A 13123-nucleotide genomic window follows, 5' to 3' on the forward strand; every position below is an offset into this window, starting at 1 on the left:
AATTCTCACTTCCTATCAGCTGAGGGTCATGAAAAGACAAAGACAGACTCAATGCTTAGATTCAGCGCCACTTAGAACTGCCAATCAGCAATGACATCATATAGTCCAATTCATATTTCTTTCCAGTTAGTTTTAAATTTCCCTTATTTTATCTTTGTTCCTGAAAAATTACATATGATGTCATTAATCACCTTAAAAATATGAGGTTGAGTGTCTGTAATTCTGGATATTTGGTATATTTACAGAGTTGTGTAATTATTACCACTATTAGTACATTTCCATCACCTTAAAAATAAACCTTGTGTCCATTTGAAGTCACTCCCCATGAGCTTCCCCCAACCCCTGGCAACCACTAATCTACTGTCTATAAGTTTGACTCTTGGACATCTAGTATAAATGGAATCATACAATACATGGTTGTCTATGTCTGGCTTCTTTCACTTAACATGATGATTTTAGGGTTCATCCATGTTGTAGCATGTATCAGTACTTGATTCCTTCTTATTGCCAAATAATACTCCTTTTTGTTTATCCATTTGCTAGTTGCACATTTCAGTTGTTTCCACTTTTTGGCTGTTGTGAATAACGCTGCTATGAACATAGCGTACAGGGTTTTTTTTCTCTTTATTTTTTAAAAATAAAATTAGACATATTAAAGTGAATAACTCATTGGCATTTAGTACACTTACAATGTTAGTGTTCAGGTATTTGTGTGGACATATCTTCAGTTCTCCCAAAGGAGTGAGAGGTCTGAGTCCCTCATCGGGCTCCCCAGCCTGGGTGTCCTGCACTGGGAAGATGAGTCCCCAGAGCATTTGGCTTTGAAGGCCAGTGGAGATTACTTTTGGGAGTCCCAAAGAGCTGCAGGAATAGAGTGGCTAAATGGACTGAAAAAAAAAAAAAAAAAGGCCTTTATATATGCTGCCTACAAGAGACTCACTTCAGATCAAAGATACACAGACTGAAAGTAAGGGGATAGAAAAAGGTATTCCATACAAATGGAAACAAAAAGAAAGTTGGGCTGGCATTACTTATACAAAATAGACTTTAAAACAAGGACTAGCAAAGAAGGGTAAAGGGATCAATGATAATGATAAAAGGATCAATGATACGTAATGATAAAGGAGTAAAGGGATCAATCCAACAAGAAGATGTAACAATTGTAAATATGGATGCATAGTAGCACGTAAATACATAAAGCAAATTTTAACAAACATAAAGGGAGAAATTGACAGTAATATAATAATAGTAGGAGACTTAATACCCCACTCATATCAATGGACAGATCATCCAGACTGAAAATCAACAAAGAAACACTAGGCTTAAATGACAATTATGGAATTAATAGATATGTACAGAACGTTTCATCCAAAAGCAGCAGAACACACACTTTCTTCAAGTGCACATGGAACATTCTCTAGAATAGAGCACATGCTATTCCACAAACAATTCTCAATAAATTTAAGAAGACTGAATTATATCAAGCATCTTTTTTGACCACAGTGGTATGAGACTACAAATCAACTATAAGGAAAATACAAAAAACACAAACAAGGGGCCTTCCCTGGTGACGCAGTGGTTAAGAGTCCACCTGCCGATGCAGGGGGCACAGGTTCGTGCCCCAGTCCAGGAGGATCCCACATGCCGTGGAGTGGTTGGGCCCGTGAGCCATGGCTGCTGAGCCTGCGTGTCTGGAGCCTGTGCTCCACAACGGGAGAGTCCACAACAGTGAGAGGCCCACATACCGCAAAAAAAAAAAAAAAAACACAAACACGTTAACTCCAAACAACACACTACTAAACAACCAGTGAGTCACTGAGGAGATCAAAGAGGAAATCAAAAAATATCTAGAGATAAATGAAAATGGAAACACAATGATCCAGAGTCTATGGGATGCAGCAAAAGCAAGTCTAAGAGAGAAGTTTATAGTGATAGAAGCCTACCTCGGGAAACAGGAAAAATCTCAAACAATCTAACCTTACACGTAGAGGAACTGGGGAAAAAAAGAACAAACAAAACCCAAAGTTAGTAGAAGAAATCTTAAAGATCAGAGCAGAAATAAATGAATAGACAAAATAAAAAATAGAAAAGATCAATGAAATCAAGAGCTGCTTCTTTGAAAAAACAAACAAAATTGATAAATGTTTAGCCAGACTCATGAAGAAAAAGAGAGGGCCCAAATAAATAAAATCAAAAATGAAAGAGGAGAAGTTATAACAAATAACCACAGAAATACAAAGGAGCATAAGAGATTACTACAAACAATTGTACACCAATAAAACGGACAACCTGAAGAAACAGATAAGTTCCTAGGAACTTAAAATCTCCCAAGACTAAATAAGGAAGAAATAGAAAATATGAACAAATTGATTACCAGTAATGAAATTGAAAATTGAATCAATAATTTAAAAAAAAACCTCCCAACAAACAAAAGTCCAGGACCAGACAGCTTCACAGGTGAATTCTACCAAACATTTAAAGAGTTAATGCCTATCCTTCTCAAACTGTTCCAAAAACTTGAAGAGGAAGGAGCACTTCCAAATTCATTGTGTGGCCAGCATCACCCTGATACCAAAACCAGACAAAGACACTGCAAAGAAAGAAAATGACAGGCCCAGATCACTGATAAACATAGATACAAAAGTTCTCAATGAAATATTAGTAACCCGAATTCAATAATACATAAAAAGGATCGTACACCGTGATCAAGTGGGATTTATCCTAGGGATGCAAGGATGGTTCAATATCTGCAAATCAATCAACATCTTACACCACATTAACAAAGTGAAGGATAAAAATCATATGATTATCTCAGTAGATGCAGAAAAAGCTTTTACCAAAATTCAACATCGATTTATAATAAAAAGTCTCAACAGAGTATACAGAGGGAACATACTTAAACATAATAAAAGTCGTATATGGCAAATCCATAGCCAACATCATCCTCAGTGATGAAAAGCTGAATTTCCTCTAAGATCAGGAACAAGGCAAGGATACCCACTCTCACCACTTTTGTTCAACGTAGATTGGAAGTCCTAGCCACAACAATCAGACAAGGAAAAGAAATAAAAGGCATCCAAATTGGAAAGGAAGATGTAAAATTGTCACTGTTTGCAGGTGACATGATACTATTTACAGAAAATCCTAAAGATGTTACCAAAAACCATTGGAACTAATCAGTTAATTCAGTAAAGTTGCAGGACACAAAATTAATAAACAGATACCTGTTGTGTTTCTATACACTAATAACAAACTATTGGAAAGAGAACTTAAGAAAACAATCCCATTTACAATTGCATCAAAAAAAATAAAATACCTAGGAATATATCTAACTAAAGCAGTAAAACACTTGTACCCAGAAAACTATAAGACATTGATGAAAGAAATCGAAAACTACACAAACAAATGGAAAGATATACCATACTCATGGATTGGAAGAATTAATATTGTTAAAATGACCATACTACCCAAGGCAATCTACAGATTCAGTGCAATCTCTGTCAAAACATGAAAGGCATTTTTCACAGAATTAGAACAAATAATTCTAAAATATGTGTGGAAATGCAAAAGACCCTGAATAGCAAAAGCAATCTTGAGAAAGAAGAACAAAGCTGGAGGTATCATGCTCCCTGGTTTCAAACTATACTACAAAGGTACAGTAATCAAAACAGTATGGTACTGGCACAAAAACAGACACATAGCTCAATGGAACAGAACAGAGAACCCAAAAATGAACCCACACTTATATAGTCAATTAATCCATGACAAAAGAGGCAAGAATATACAATGGGGAAAAGACAGCCTCTTCAATAAATGGTATTGGGAAAACTGGACAGTTACACACAAAAGAATCAAACTGGACTACTTTCTCACAAAGCAAACAGAACAGATTAAGTTTTTTAAAAAAATACCTCCTCAGATCTACTTTGTGGTTCCCAAACTTCATTGTTAATATCTTGCAGCCCTCAGGATTTCCTGCTTTAACTCACTTGACCCAGATATTGGCAGAATAGTAAGAAGATTGCTGGGAATTCCCTGGCGGTCCAGTGGTTAGGACTCCACACTTCCACTGCAGGGGCTCCAGGTTCAATCCCTGGTCAGGGAGCAAAGATCCTGCAAGCCATGCTGCACAGCCTTAAGAAAGAAGAAGAAGATTGCCAGAGAATCTTGGCATCACAGCAGGAGATTTTTAAAAACAATTTATTCTAACTTCCTTTTGGAGAAGTCCAAGTAAAAGGGGCAAACATTAGTACATACAGTGGGACTTAGGCCAGTCATACTAGAGAAAATTTGTTGCTGATGGCAATCAAACCTATGTTGTTTCCCTGAGGATGAACAGATGTGATTATTTTAGGCTATGTTAAGGTGAGCAATGCTAGCTACTCTAACAAACCTGCAAAATCTCAGTGACTTAACAAAGGCTTATTTTTCACTTTCGTTGCAGTCCAGTACAGATCATTGGGCAGGCTTCTTCCACATAGTAGTTCCAAAATCTCCTAGGGCCTCAGGATCCTCCATTGAATCATCTGGCCTGCAATCAAGAGGAACAATAGAAAGTGTGGAGAAACACAGGGGGAATTTGGGGCCAAGGCTGGACATGACATATTACTTCTGCCCACATTTTATTAGCCAGGAGTCAGTCCCATGGCCCACATAACTGTAAAGGAGGCTGGGAGATACAGTTTTCACAAATGCCCAGGACGGAAATGAGATGGAGATCAGTGATCACACTGCATTATCTCTGTTACCGTGTATACTTTACTAACTTGAATTTAAGAGATTGATTCAAGAAGGCTAGTAGAAAAGATCTGGGGGGAGGGGGGATTATATCCAGATATAGCAGAAAAGAGAGGTATTAAGTAGATTTGTTTCCGCAGACTGCCAAGGTAGAGACAGTTTAAGTTAGCCTGTTCCTACAGGACTAGTCTTCGTCTGCATCAGTGGATTGTCTTTGTTATGCCTGGGTATTGTTTGAGCAAGACTCTATTCTCATTTGTTAGTACCACAAACCTAGAGGCTCCTAACTTAACTACTGATGGTACTTTTTAGCTGGGCTAATGATTTAATTGTCTCTATATTTCTTTTTCAGGGTTTGAGTAAAAAAGTTGGAGTATCATCCTCCATCCTCCAAGGTCTCTGGATCTCCTATAGCACAGAGGGTCTTTCCATGGCGTTGGCATCTTTACGAAATCTCTATACTCCAAATATAAAGGTAAGTGATAAATTACAGTCAGATTAAAGAATTAACTATGAAAACCTAAAGCCCAAAACTAGGAGGACATTTAAGTAGCTATTTAATCGATCTTTGACTTGCCTTAGACTGTCTCCTATTAATTAACCTTTTACTGATAATTTGATATATTTTACATTTTGTTCTGTGAGTTGAAGACCAAGCTTAATGACCTTTGCACCTTGTATAAGATGACTGATTTGTAGACTAAGTCCTGCTGCTTCTAGGGAGTAAGTCATTCTTGGACCACCTTTGTTTTGATAGGGTTTTTTCTGACTGACAGCTCACTTAGTGGAGACTCTGACAGCACTACAGTATGGGTGGTGTTGACTTTAGTTACTGAGCAGTTTATATAAAGGAGATATTTCACATCCCTTTCCAAAGGCAAGGTATTGAAAAAGGAACAAATGAAGATTTTAAGATAAAGCTTCTGGGCACTTATTGTGGGGTCCCAGAGGACTCAATAAAAGATGACTAATAGGATATAACTGATATTTATGTGAGTATTATTTCTGTTTATTCACTTATTTCTAGGTCAGCCGACTGCTGATTTTGGGAGGTGCCAACATTAATTACCGGACAGAGGTTTTAAATAATGCTCCAATTCTATGCGTCCAGTGTCATCTTGGTTACACAGAAATGGTGGCCCTGCTGTTGGAGTTTGGGGCCAACGTGGATGCCTCCTCAGAAAGCGGCCTGACTCCTCTGGGCTATGCTGCAGCCGCAGGCTTCCTAAGCATTGTCGTGCTGCTGTGCAAGAAACGGGCCAAGGTAGTGGCTGTCCGGCTCTGCTGCCTTTTCTTCTTCCCTTTTCCTTCTTCCTGCTATAGACTCTTCCTTATCTCCCGCGTTACCTCCTGAGTGTAGGTGGAATACATCAGATCCTGTTAGGGAGCAGGTCAAAGGGAGAACTAGCTTTGATTACATCCTGCTGTTGCCCACTTGCCATGGCCGGTTCCATGCTGAATTTGCACACAGTTCTAAAACTTCTGCGAGGCACTTAGGAAACTGCATTTATCAGCAACCACAAAAAGTCCCTAACAGCCAAGAAATTCTCTCCTGAGCTCAGAGTGAGGAAAGAGAAGTGGGGGAGCAAGGAGATGGCCCTGTGAAGTCTGAACTGAATGGTGCCTCTAGACTCTAAGCCTTTCATGTTAGAGTCTTGAAGATACCCCTGAAGAGGTATGGGGAGAAGATGATTCTCTCTGACCAGAGGAACTCAGAAGTGTTTCTGTTAGTGTATTTTAATTCTCTCAAAACATTTCTCAGAAATATATTTGATTTATAGTATCTCAAAGGCCACTGATATAACTCAATTTCAAAATATTGGTGAAAAGAAAAATGCTGGTCTCAAAAATGTAGGCCTCTGGGGAACATTGTAGTCCAATGGTATTTTGTTTCCATCCTGAAAACAAACCGAGGATTTTGGTGGTTTTGCAGTGAAATATAAGTAATATGTATGCCCTCGTTCTGAGGTGTCCAGTGTCCTTACCGGGGAAGAACTGTGTCTCCTGAGACTCCTTTGGGAGCTGGGACCTGGGAACCTCAGTGAAATCTCAGAGCTGTAGGTGTTAACTGTGACACACGAATGGTCCACCTGTAATGTCCTAGTCATTTGAATGAACACCTCTAGAAACAGAGTGAAAATTGGGCCTTATTATTACTGCTGTGAATTCATATTCTAATCTCAGCTGGGTCTTTCCTGTTGCTCAGGTATCATTTTATTCATCTCTTATTTTCCCCAGAGCAGATAAATAAATCATTTGTGATCTTTTCAAGACCCTATCAAACCTCTTTTGCCCTCCTACGACTACCAAGATTGAGTTTAATCTCACTGTGCCTCGATCTCAAAACTCTATTAATCCTTACGTACACTCACCTTTACTTCTGCCTCAGAGAAGGAAGTGTTTACCTTCCTTTCCAGTATGCTTGCCTCCACTATATATATTTTTTCTTTTTTTCTTTTTTTTTCGGCAATGCTGCACGGCTTGTGGGATCTTAGTTCCCGACCAAGGATGGAACCCATGTCCCCTGCAGTGGAAGTGCGGAGTCCTAACCACTGGACTGCCAGGGAATTCCCCACCTATATTTTTTAATCTCAGTATGTTGCTCTTTCTCTCACATCATTTCATTCTTTTTCTAAATTCACACTACCTTTCTTCTCAGTTTCTACAACCTATGAATGTCTTCTCTAACCCAAAAGAGAAACTCCCCTCTCGCTCCTAACTAGAAGCCACCATCCCCTCTCTTCCCACCCATGTCCACCAAGCCTGTCCTAAGAGTCATCTCTACTTGCTGCCACTGCTTCCTTACTACTCCTTAACCATTTGTGGTCTGGCTTCCGTGACAGAAAGAGGAGGCAAGTCATTAAAATCATAAACTTTGGCTTCAGGCACGACCTGGTCAAAGCCTGCATTCACACTCGCTTTCTCTGAGGGCTTGGACGAGTCATTTGACCTCTCTCAGCCTCACTTGTTTAACCTAGAAACAGGATGAAGAGGGGCATTGTGACAATTAAAAGTGATCGAGCCTTTTTAAAAAGAGATGAAGTCTCTTTTAGTCTCATGCAGTGCCTAATAAATAATATCCTTAAAAAAAAAAAAAAAACCCCAACCTCTTGGCATTCAACTGAAGCTGCTCTCAAAAGTCACTAACAACTGCCAGTCGCCAAATAAAGTAACTATTTCTCATTTCTCACCCCTCTAAACCACTTAAGTATTTAGCCAGTTATTTTGTTGCATAACTGAATTGAATGTTTTTCAATTATAGTTGGTCAGATATTTTCTCTTCATTAGATTGAGTTTGTATGTTTTTGGCAAGCACACCACAGACATGATGTTCTGTCCTTATTCATGCAGCACTGCAGGGGGTGCGTGATGTTGAGATCTCATTACAGGGGATGTTAACCTCTGTCACTTGGATAAGGTGGTATCTTCCAGGTTTCTCAACCTGAAGTTACTGTTTCTCCCATTTGGAATTAAGAAGGAGATGCTTTCAGACTAGGCAGATACCTTGTATCTTTTTTTGTCCACTAATTTTTTTGTCCACTAATTTAGGATCCATCCATTGATGGGTCCATTCTTGCTGCAGTAATTATTGCTATGATATTTGCATTATAGCGATTTTCTATTTCCCTCTTCCTTCTACATTTATTAATTGGAATTCTACTGTAAGGAAGAGCTGTCCCTTCTCCTCATTGTATTCATTTATTCATTTACTTATAGCACTATGGGTTCCTGGATATTTATTTTATTCTGTGATCTGTAACTCATTGCCGGTATTTTCTTTTTTTGCTCAAATTGCCCCAGATTTGGCCATTGGGAGCTTCTTCACGTTGGTTCCTGTGTCCTTTCAAGCCCCCCCCCACATTATTTCATGAATGCTTCTGTACTTTCTGGCACCACGGGATGTTCCAAACTCATCTTTTGCTATTACTGTCCCAGCCCTGGAGTCAACCATTTCCCCAAGAAGCCAAGGGTTCTTTTAATTCATTCCTTTAGTTTTTAAAAAATACAGTTCTGAACATGAAAATTCTCAGTGACTCTCCATTACTTATTAAAATTCAGACCACTAGCCTGGCATTCAAAATATCCATGCCTTGTCCCAAAAGACCCTCTCAACTTTGTAGTTTGAACTCCCCCTTAATGTATTTTGCCCTTCAAAAACTAGAATTAATCATTTCCTATCCCAGCCAGTTGCGATAGCCCTTTTCTTAGTCCATTTGGGCTGCTGTAATAAAATACCATAGACTGAGTATCTTATAAACATTTCCTTCTTACAGTTCTGGAAGCTAAGTCCCCACAGCATGGCGCCAACAGATTGGGTGTCTGGTGAGAGCTTCCTGGTTTACAGACAGTGCCTTCTTGCTGTGTCGTCCGTCACATGGTGGAAGGGGGCAAGCAAGCTCTCTGGGGCCTCTGTATAAGGATACTAATCCCATTCATGAGGGCTCTGCCCTCATGACCCAATCACTTTCCAAAGGCACCACCTCCTAATTACCTCAGGAATTAGAATTCCAACGAATAATGGTGGGAGAACACAAACATTCAGACCATTGCACCTTTCCCTCTGAATCTGTTCCTGCTTCTGGCTGGAAATTCTCTGAAATTTTATTGCACTTTTGCTTTCCGTCTGACATTTATTATATTACACCTTTATTGGACAAGTTTTTGTTGTATTGGTCGCATCGCCCCTATCTTGTTCAAAACTTTGAGAGGAGAATCTATATTTTACTCTCTTATTTACCTTTTTATCCTATCGTGTACCTTGTACATGGTAGGCATTCAGTAAACATTTGTTATATGGATGGCCGGGTGAAACTAAAGCTGGAGAGAACCAGATACAGAACTTAGGCTTCAAGTGCTCTAACTACCATTGGAAAATAACCTGCACACCTGCCAGAAAAGGCTGTTCATCTATTGAGACTTGTAGCTGGGGACCTTCTGGTAGATTGACCTTAGTCAGCCTTCTCTTTCAGCCTAAACTTGTAACCAGCACTGCAACTGTAAAAACTGCTGTTGGAACATAGTCTAGCATTAAGTTCCAAGTACCTCTAGCCATTTTGGCCAGATGGTTGAGATTCTGCCCTCCCACTGGAAGAGAGCAGTGGCCTTTGCCAAAGCATAGTGGTCAGATGTATGAGTCATGATATGAGATGTTTTGCTTCTTTGGAAGACCAAAAAATTTGAGCTTCAAAATTTTTTTCTTCCCTTTCATGATTTCAAAGACAGTTTTTAGTGCCAACACAGCTTACAAGTCTTTCAAATTTGGGTCTAAAAAGAACTATTTGAGGACAAGGGAGAGTGTACCTCAGGAAAACAAAGCTGGAGCTGGGAGTTTTGGTGTTTTGTTTTTGGGGTTTTTTTTTTTTCGTTTCTTTTGATGTGAAAACAAAAGCCTGACGTTTTGCAAAGAGGTTCTCCCCAGAGGGGCATCTACCAGAGTTGTAGCTCAGTGAAGATCTAGCCTGAGTTGGAGAGTATCTTCTAACTTTTCTCAGGGATTGGTCCAAGGAATAGGAGAGGATGAATCTTAGTAGTCCCGACCTGTGCAGTGGGCTGATGTGACTAGATTGGGAATACAGCCACAGTCTTTTTCACATAGGTTTCTCTGTCCCCTCCCATAGGTGGATCACTTGGATAAGAATGGGCAGTGTGCCTTGGTCCACGCTGCACTCCGAGGTCATCTGGAGGTTGTCAAGTTTTTGATTCAGTGTGACTGGACAATGGCGGGCCAGCAGCAAGGGGTGTTTAAGAAGAGCCACGCCATCCAGCAGGCCCTCATCGCTGCAGCCAGCATGGGTTATACTGAGGTAAGAAAGCAGCAGATAAGGTTTGGGGGGGTTTTCAAGCTATGTATTGAAGGACCTAGGAAACCAGGAAAAAGGGGTTGCATTATTATAAAATTGCCAGCCTAGGGCTACCCTGGTGGCGCAGTGGTTAGGAATCCACCTGCCAATGCAGGGGACACGGGTTCAAGCCCTGGTCCAGGAAGATTCCACATGCCGCGGAGCAACTAAGCCCGTGCGCCACAGCTACTGAGCCTGTGCTCTAGAGCCTGCGAGCCACAACTACTGACCCGCATGCTGCAACTACTGAAGGCCACGCGCCTGGAGCCTGTGCTCCGCAACAAGAGAAGCCACCACAATTAGAAGCCCGCACACTGCAACGAAGAGAAGCCCCCGCTCGCTGCAACTAGAGAAAGCCCGCGCACAGCAACAAAGACCCAACGCAGCCAAAAATAAATAAAAAAAAAAATTTGTTAGCCTAGTTAATGTGAATTAGGTTTTTGGTCATTGATCTGAGGAGTAGGGAGATTCCAGGGTACCTAGAATTATGTTGGAAAGGACCTCGGGAATTATCTAATCTGATTCCTCCCCATCTTTACACCCCTATTTAACAGACAATGACACTAGGCTCAGGGGGATTATTTTTTGACCTGTGTTCACATGGGTAGGCAGAGTGGAATGGAAAGGGCACAACAGTTGGAATCTCAGAAGGACCAGGTTTGAGGCCCAGCTTTCCTACTCATTAGCTCTGGACCTTGGGCAGTATACCTAATCTCTTAGAACCTTAGTTTCCCACCAGTAAAGCGAGGCTAATAAATTCTTTTTTACAAGGTTGATATGAGATGTAAACTGTTAAACACTGTGCAGATGGTATTTTTGCTAATTTATTTTTTAATGAAAGTAATAATACAGTGGCAAAATATGTGGAATTGGTAGTGTTCTAGGAAATGTGTAACAGCCAGCTCTGGGGAGGGGAGTGGAGTGGAACAGAAGTGTGTGTGTGTGTGTGTGTGTGTGTGTGTACATACAGACTTAAATTTATTATAAATTTTACTGATACTTAAAAAAATGTTGCACACAGTTTACAAATAATAATGAATTGTGTAATACTCTTAATTGAATGCTTTTGTTGATTTTTGCTAAACGTATATCTGTACCCAACCTGTGGTTACAACTCAACCATGATTTGATAAATGAAGTTGCACCCCTGTTTGCTCTTTTCCCAATAATTTTGTCATTAAATCTGATGTGCGATCTACTGTTAAATTACTTCTCATCCTCATACAAATTATATTCATTAAACTGGAACCCCTTTTAGCTTTAGCAGTAAATCAAATCCTCATTTACAAAGTTTGACAATTTCTAGGGTATAAGTACCCCCACCGTGGCTGATTTCAAGCTGCCAATGTGACATCACCGAACACAAAGTTTCAAAGAGATGCACAGGAGCACAGCATTATATAAAATTTCCACCATTCAGTTACAGTAAATATAAATAACCTGAAGAGCATAGATAATAGTAAAATGTAATTAAATAATTAAGAAGTTATAACATTTGATATTTAACCTTTTTTAATATAATTTCTTTAATTGTTATTTAATTTTTAATAAACATCTTTGTTTACTGACTGGCTTGCAAAATTCCAAAAATTTAACAGTCCGCTTTCATGGGCCAGTACAAGTTGGCTCGCCACTGCTTGAGGTGCTACAGTGACACAGCTACCCCATCAGCTGACCTGACGTATCACCAAGGGAACATTAAGTAAAATTGGAATTTTTATTATCTATAGAAGGTTTTTTAGCTCTCTCTACAGTGAAATTCCTGGAAACAGAGCTGTCACTTTCCTTTGTTGTTAGCAGCCATTCTCCTTTTATTATCCGCAAACAGTCCTCGTAATTCCAAGAGGAAAAAAGAAGATAATAGCTCCGCTCTGAAAAACTACAGGCCCTCAGTTTTCTCCATATTTATTTTCTGGGTTTTGTTTATTGATTTTTTTCCTGTTTATTTCTTGGTAGCATTTTTATTAGGAGGACGAGGGTTTGCTTTTTTAACTCAAATGTGATAAATATGTGATTTTTAAAAGTCACATGCTATGTAAGTTAATTGTGTTCAAGGGAAACATGTAAACTGTACCTGGTAGAACAAATGCTCACCATGGCAGCTTTGGGTTTTTAGGCGAGGACAGTGAGTTCTGATTCCTTTTGTGTGCAAGAGAGAGCGTGACCCTTGAGTATCCGGGTATCTTCCAAACCTCACAGGCTAGTATCAGTAGTACAGTTTTCCACCTGACCTTTGAGCTGACACAGCTTCTTGTTTCAGATTGTCTCCTACCTACTTGATCTTCCAGAAAAAGATGAGGAAGAGGTGGAACGAGCACAGATCAACAGCTTTGACAGTCTCTGGGGAGAGACAGGTACCTCCTGTGGACATCTCTCTCTTCTCTGTGAACGTGTCATGTCTGTGTGGAGATATTCTCTGCATCTCACACCCTGATTTTTTTCTCTGCCAGACCAAAGGTGGCCGTCCCTGTCTTATGGCTGGTGTGGTGGGGGCTGATTCAGCCAAAGGAAAAGTCACAAGTTTCCTCCTTTCAATCCTCTTTCCC

General features: G+C 39.9%; 1 protein-coding gene across 1 annotated transcript in view; it reads left to right on the forward strand.

The window, feature by feature from the left end:
- TANC2 (tetratricopeptide repeat, ankyrin repeat and coiled-coil containing 2) overlaps window positions 1-13123 on the forward strand; it is a 323861-nt gene that overhangs the window by 287973 nt on the left and 22765 nt on the right. The window contains exons 14-17 of the mRNA XM_007456751.1: window positions 5090-5212; window positions 5765-6001; window positions 10356-10541; window positions 12838-12931. Of these exons, the coding sequence (XP_007456813.1) occupies window positions 5090-5212; window positions 5765-6001; window positions 10356-10541; window positions 12838-12931 (640 nt within the window). The remainder of the gene's footprint in view (window positions 1-5089; window positions 5213-5764; window positions 6002-10355; window positions 10542-12837; window positions 12932-13123) is intronic.

The sequence above is a fragment of the Lipotes vexillifer genome, unplaced genomic scaffold, assembly GCF_000442215.2.
Source record: "Lipotes vexillifer unplaced genomic scaffold, Lipotes_vexillifer_v1.1 scaffold299, whole genome shotgun sequence".
NCBI classification, from domain to species: domain Eukaryota; kingdom Metazoa; phylum Chordata; class Mammalia; order Artiodactyla; family Lipotidae; genus Lipotes; species Lipotes vexillifer.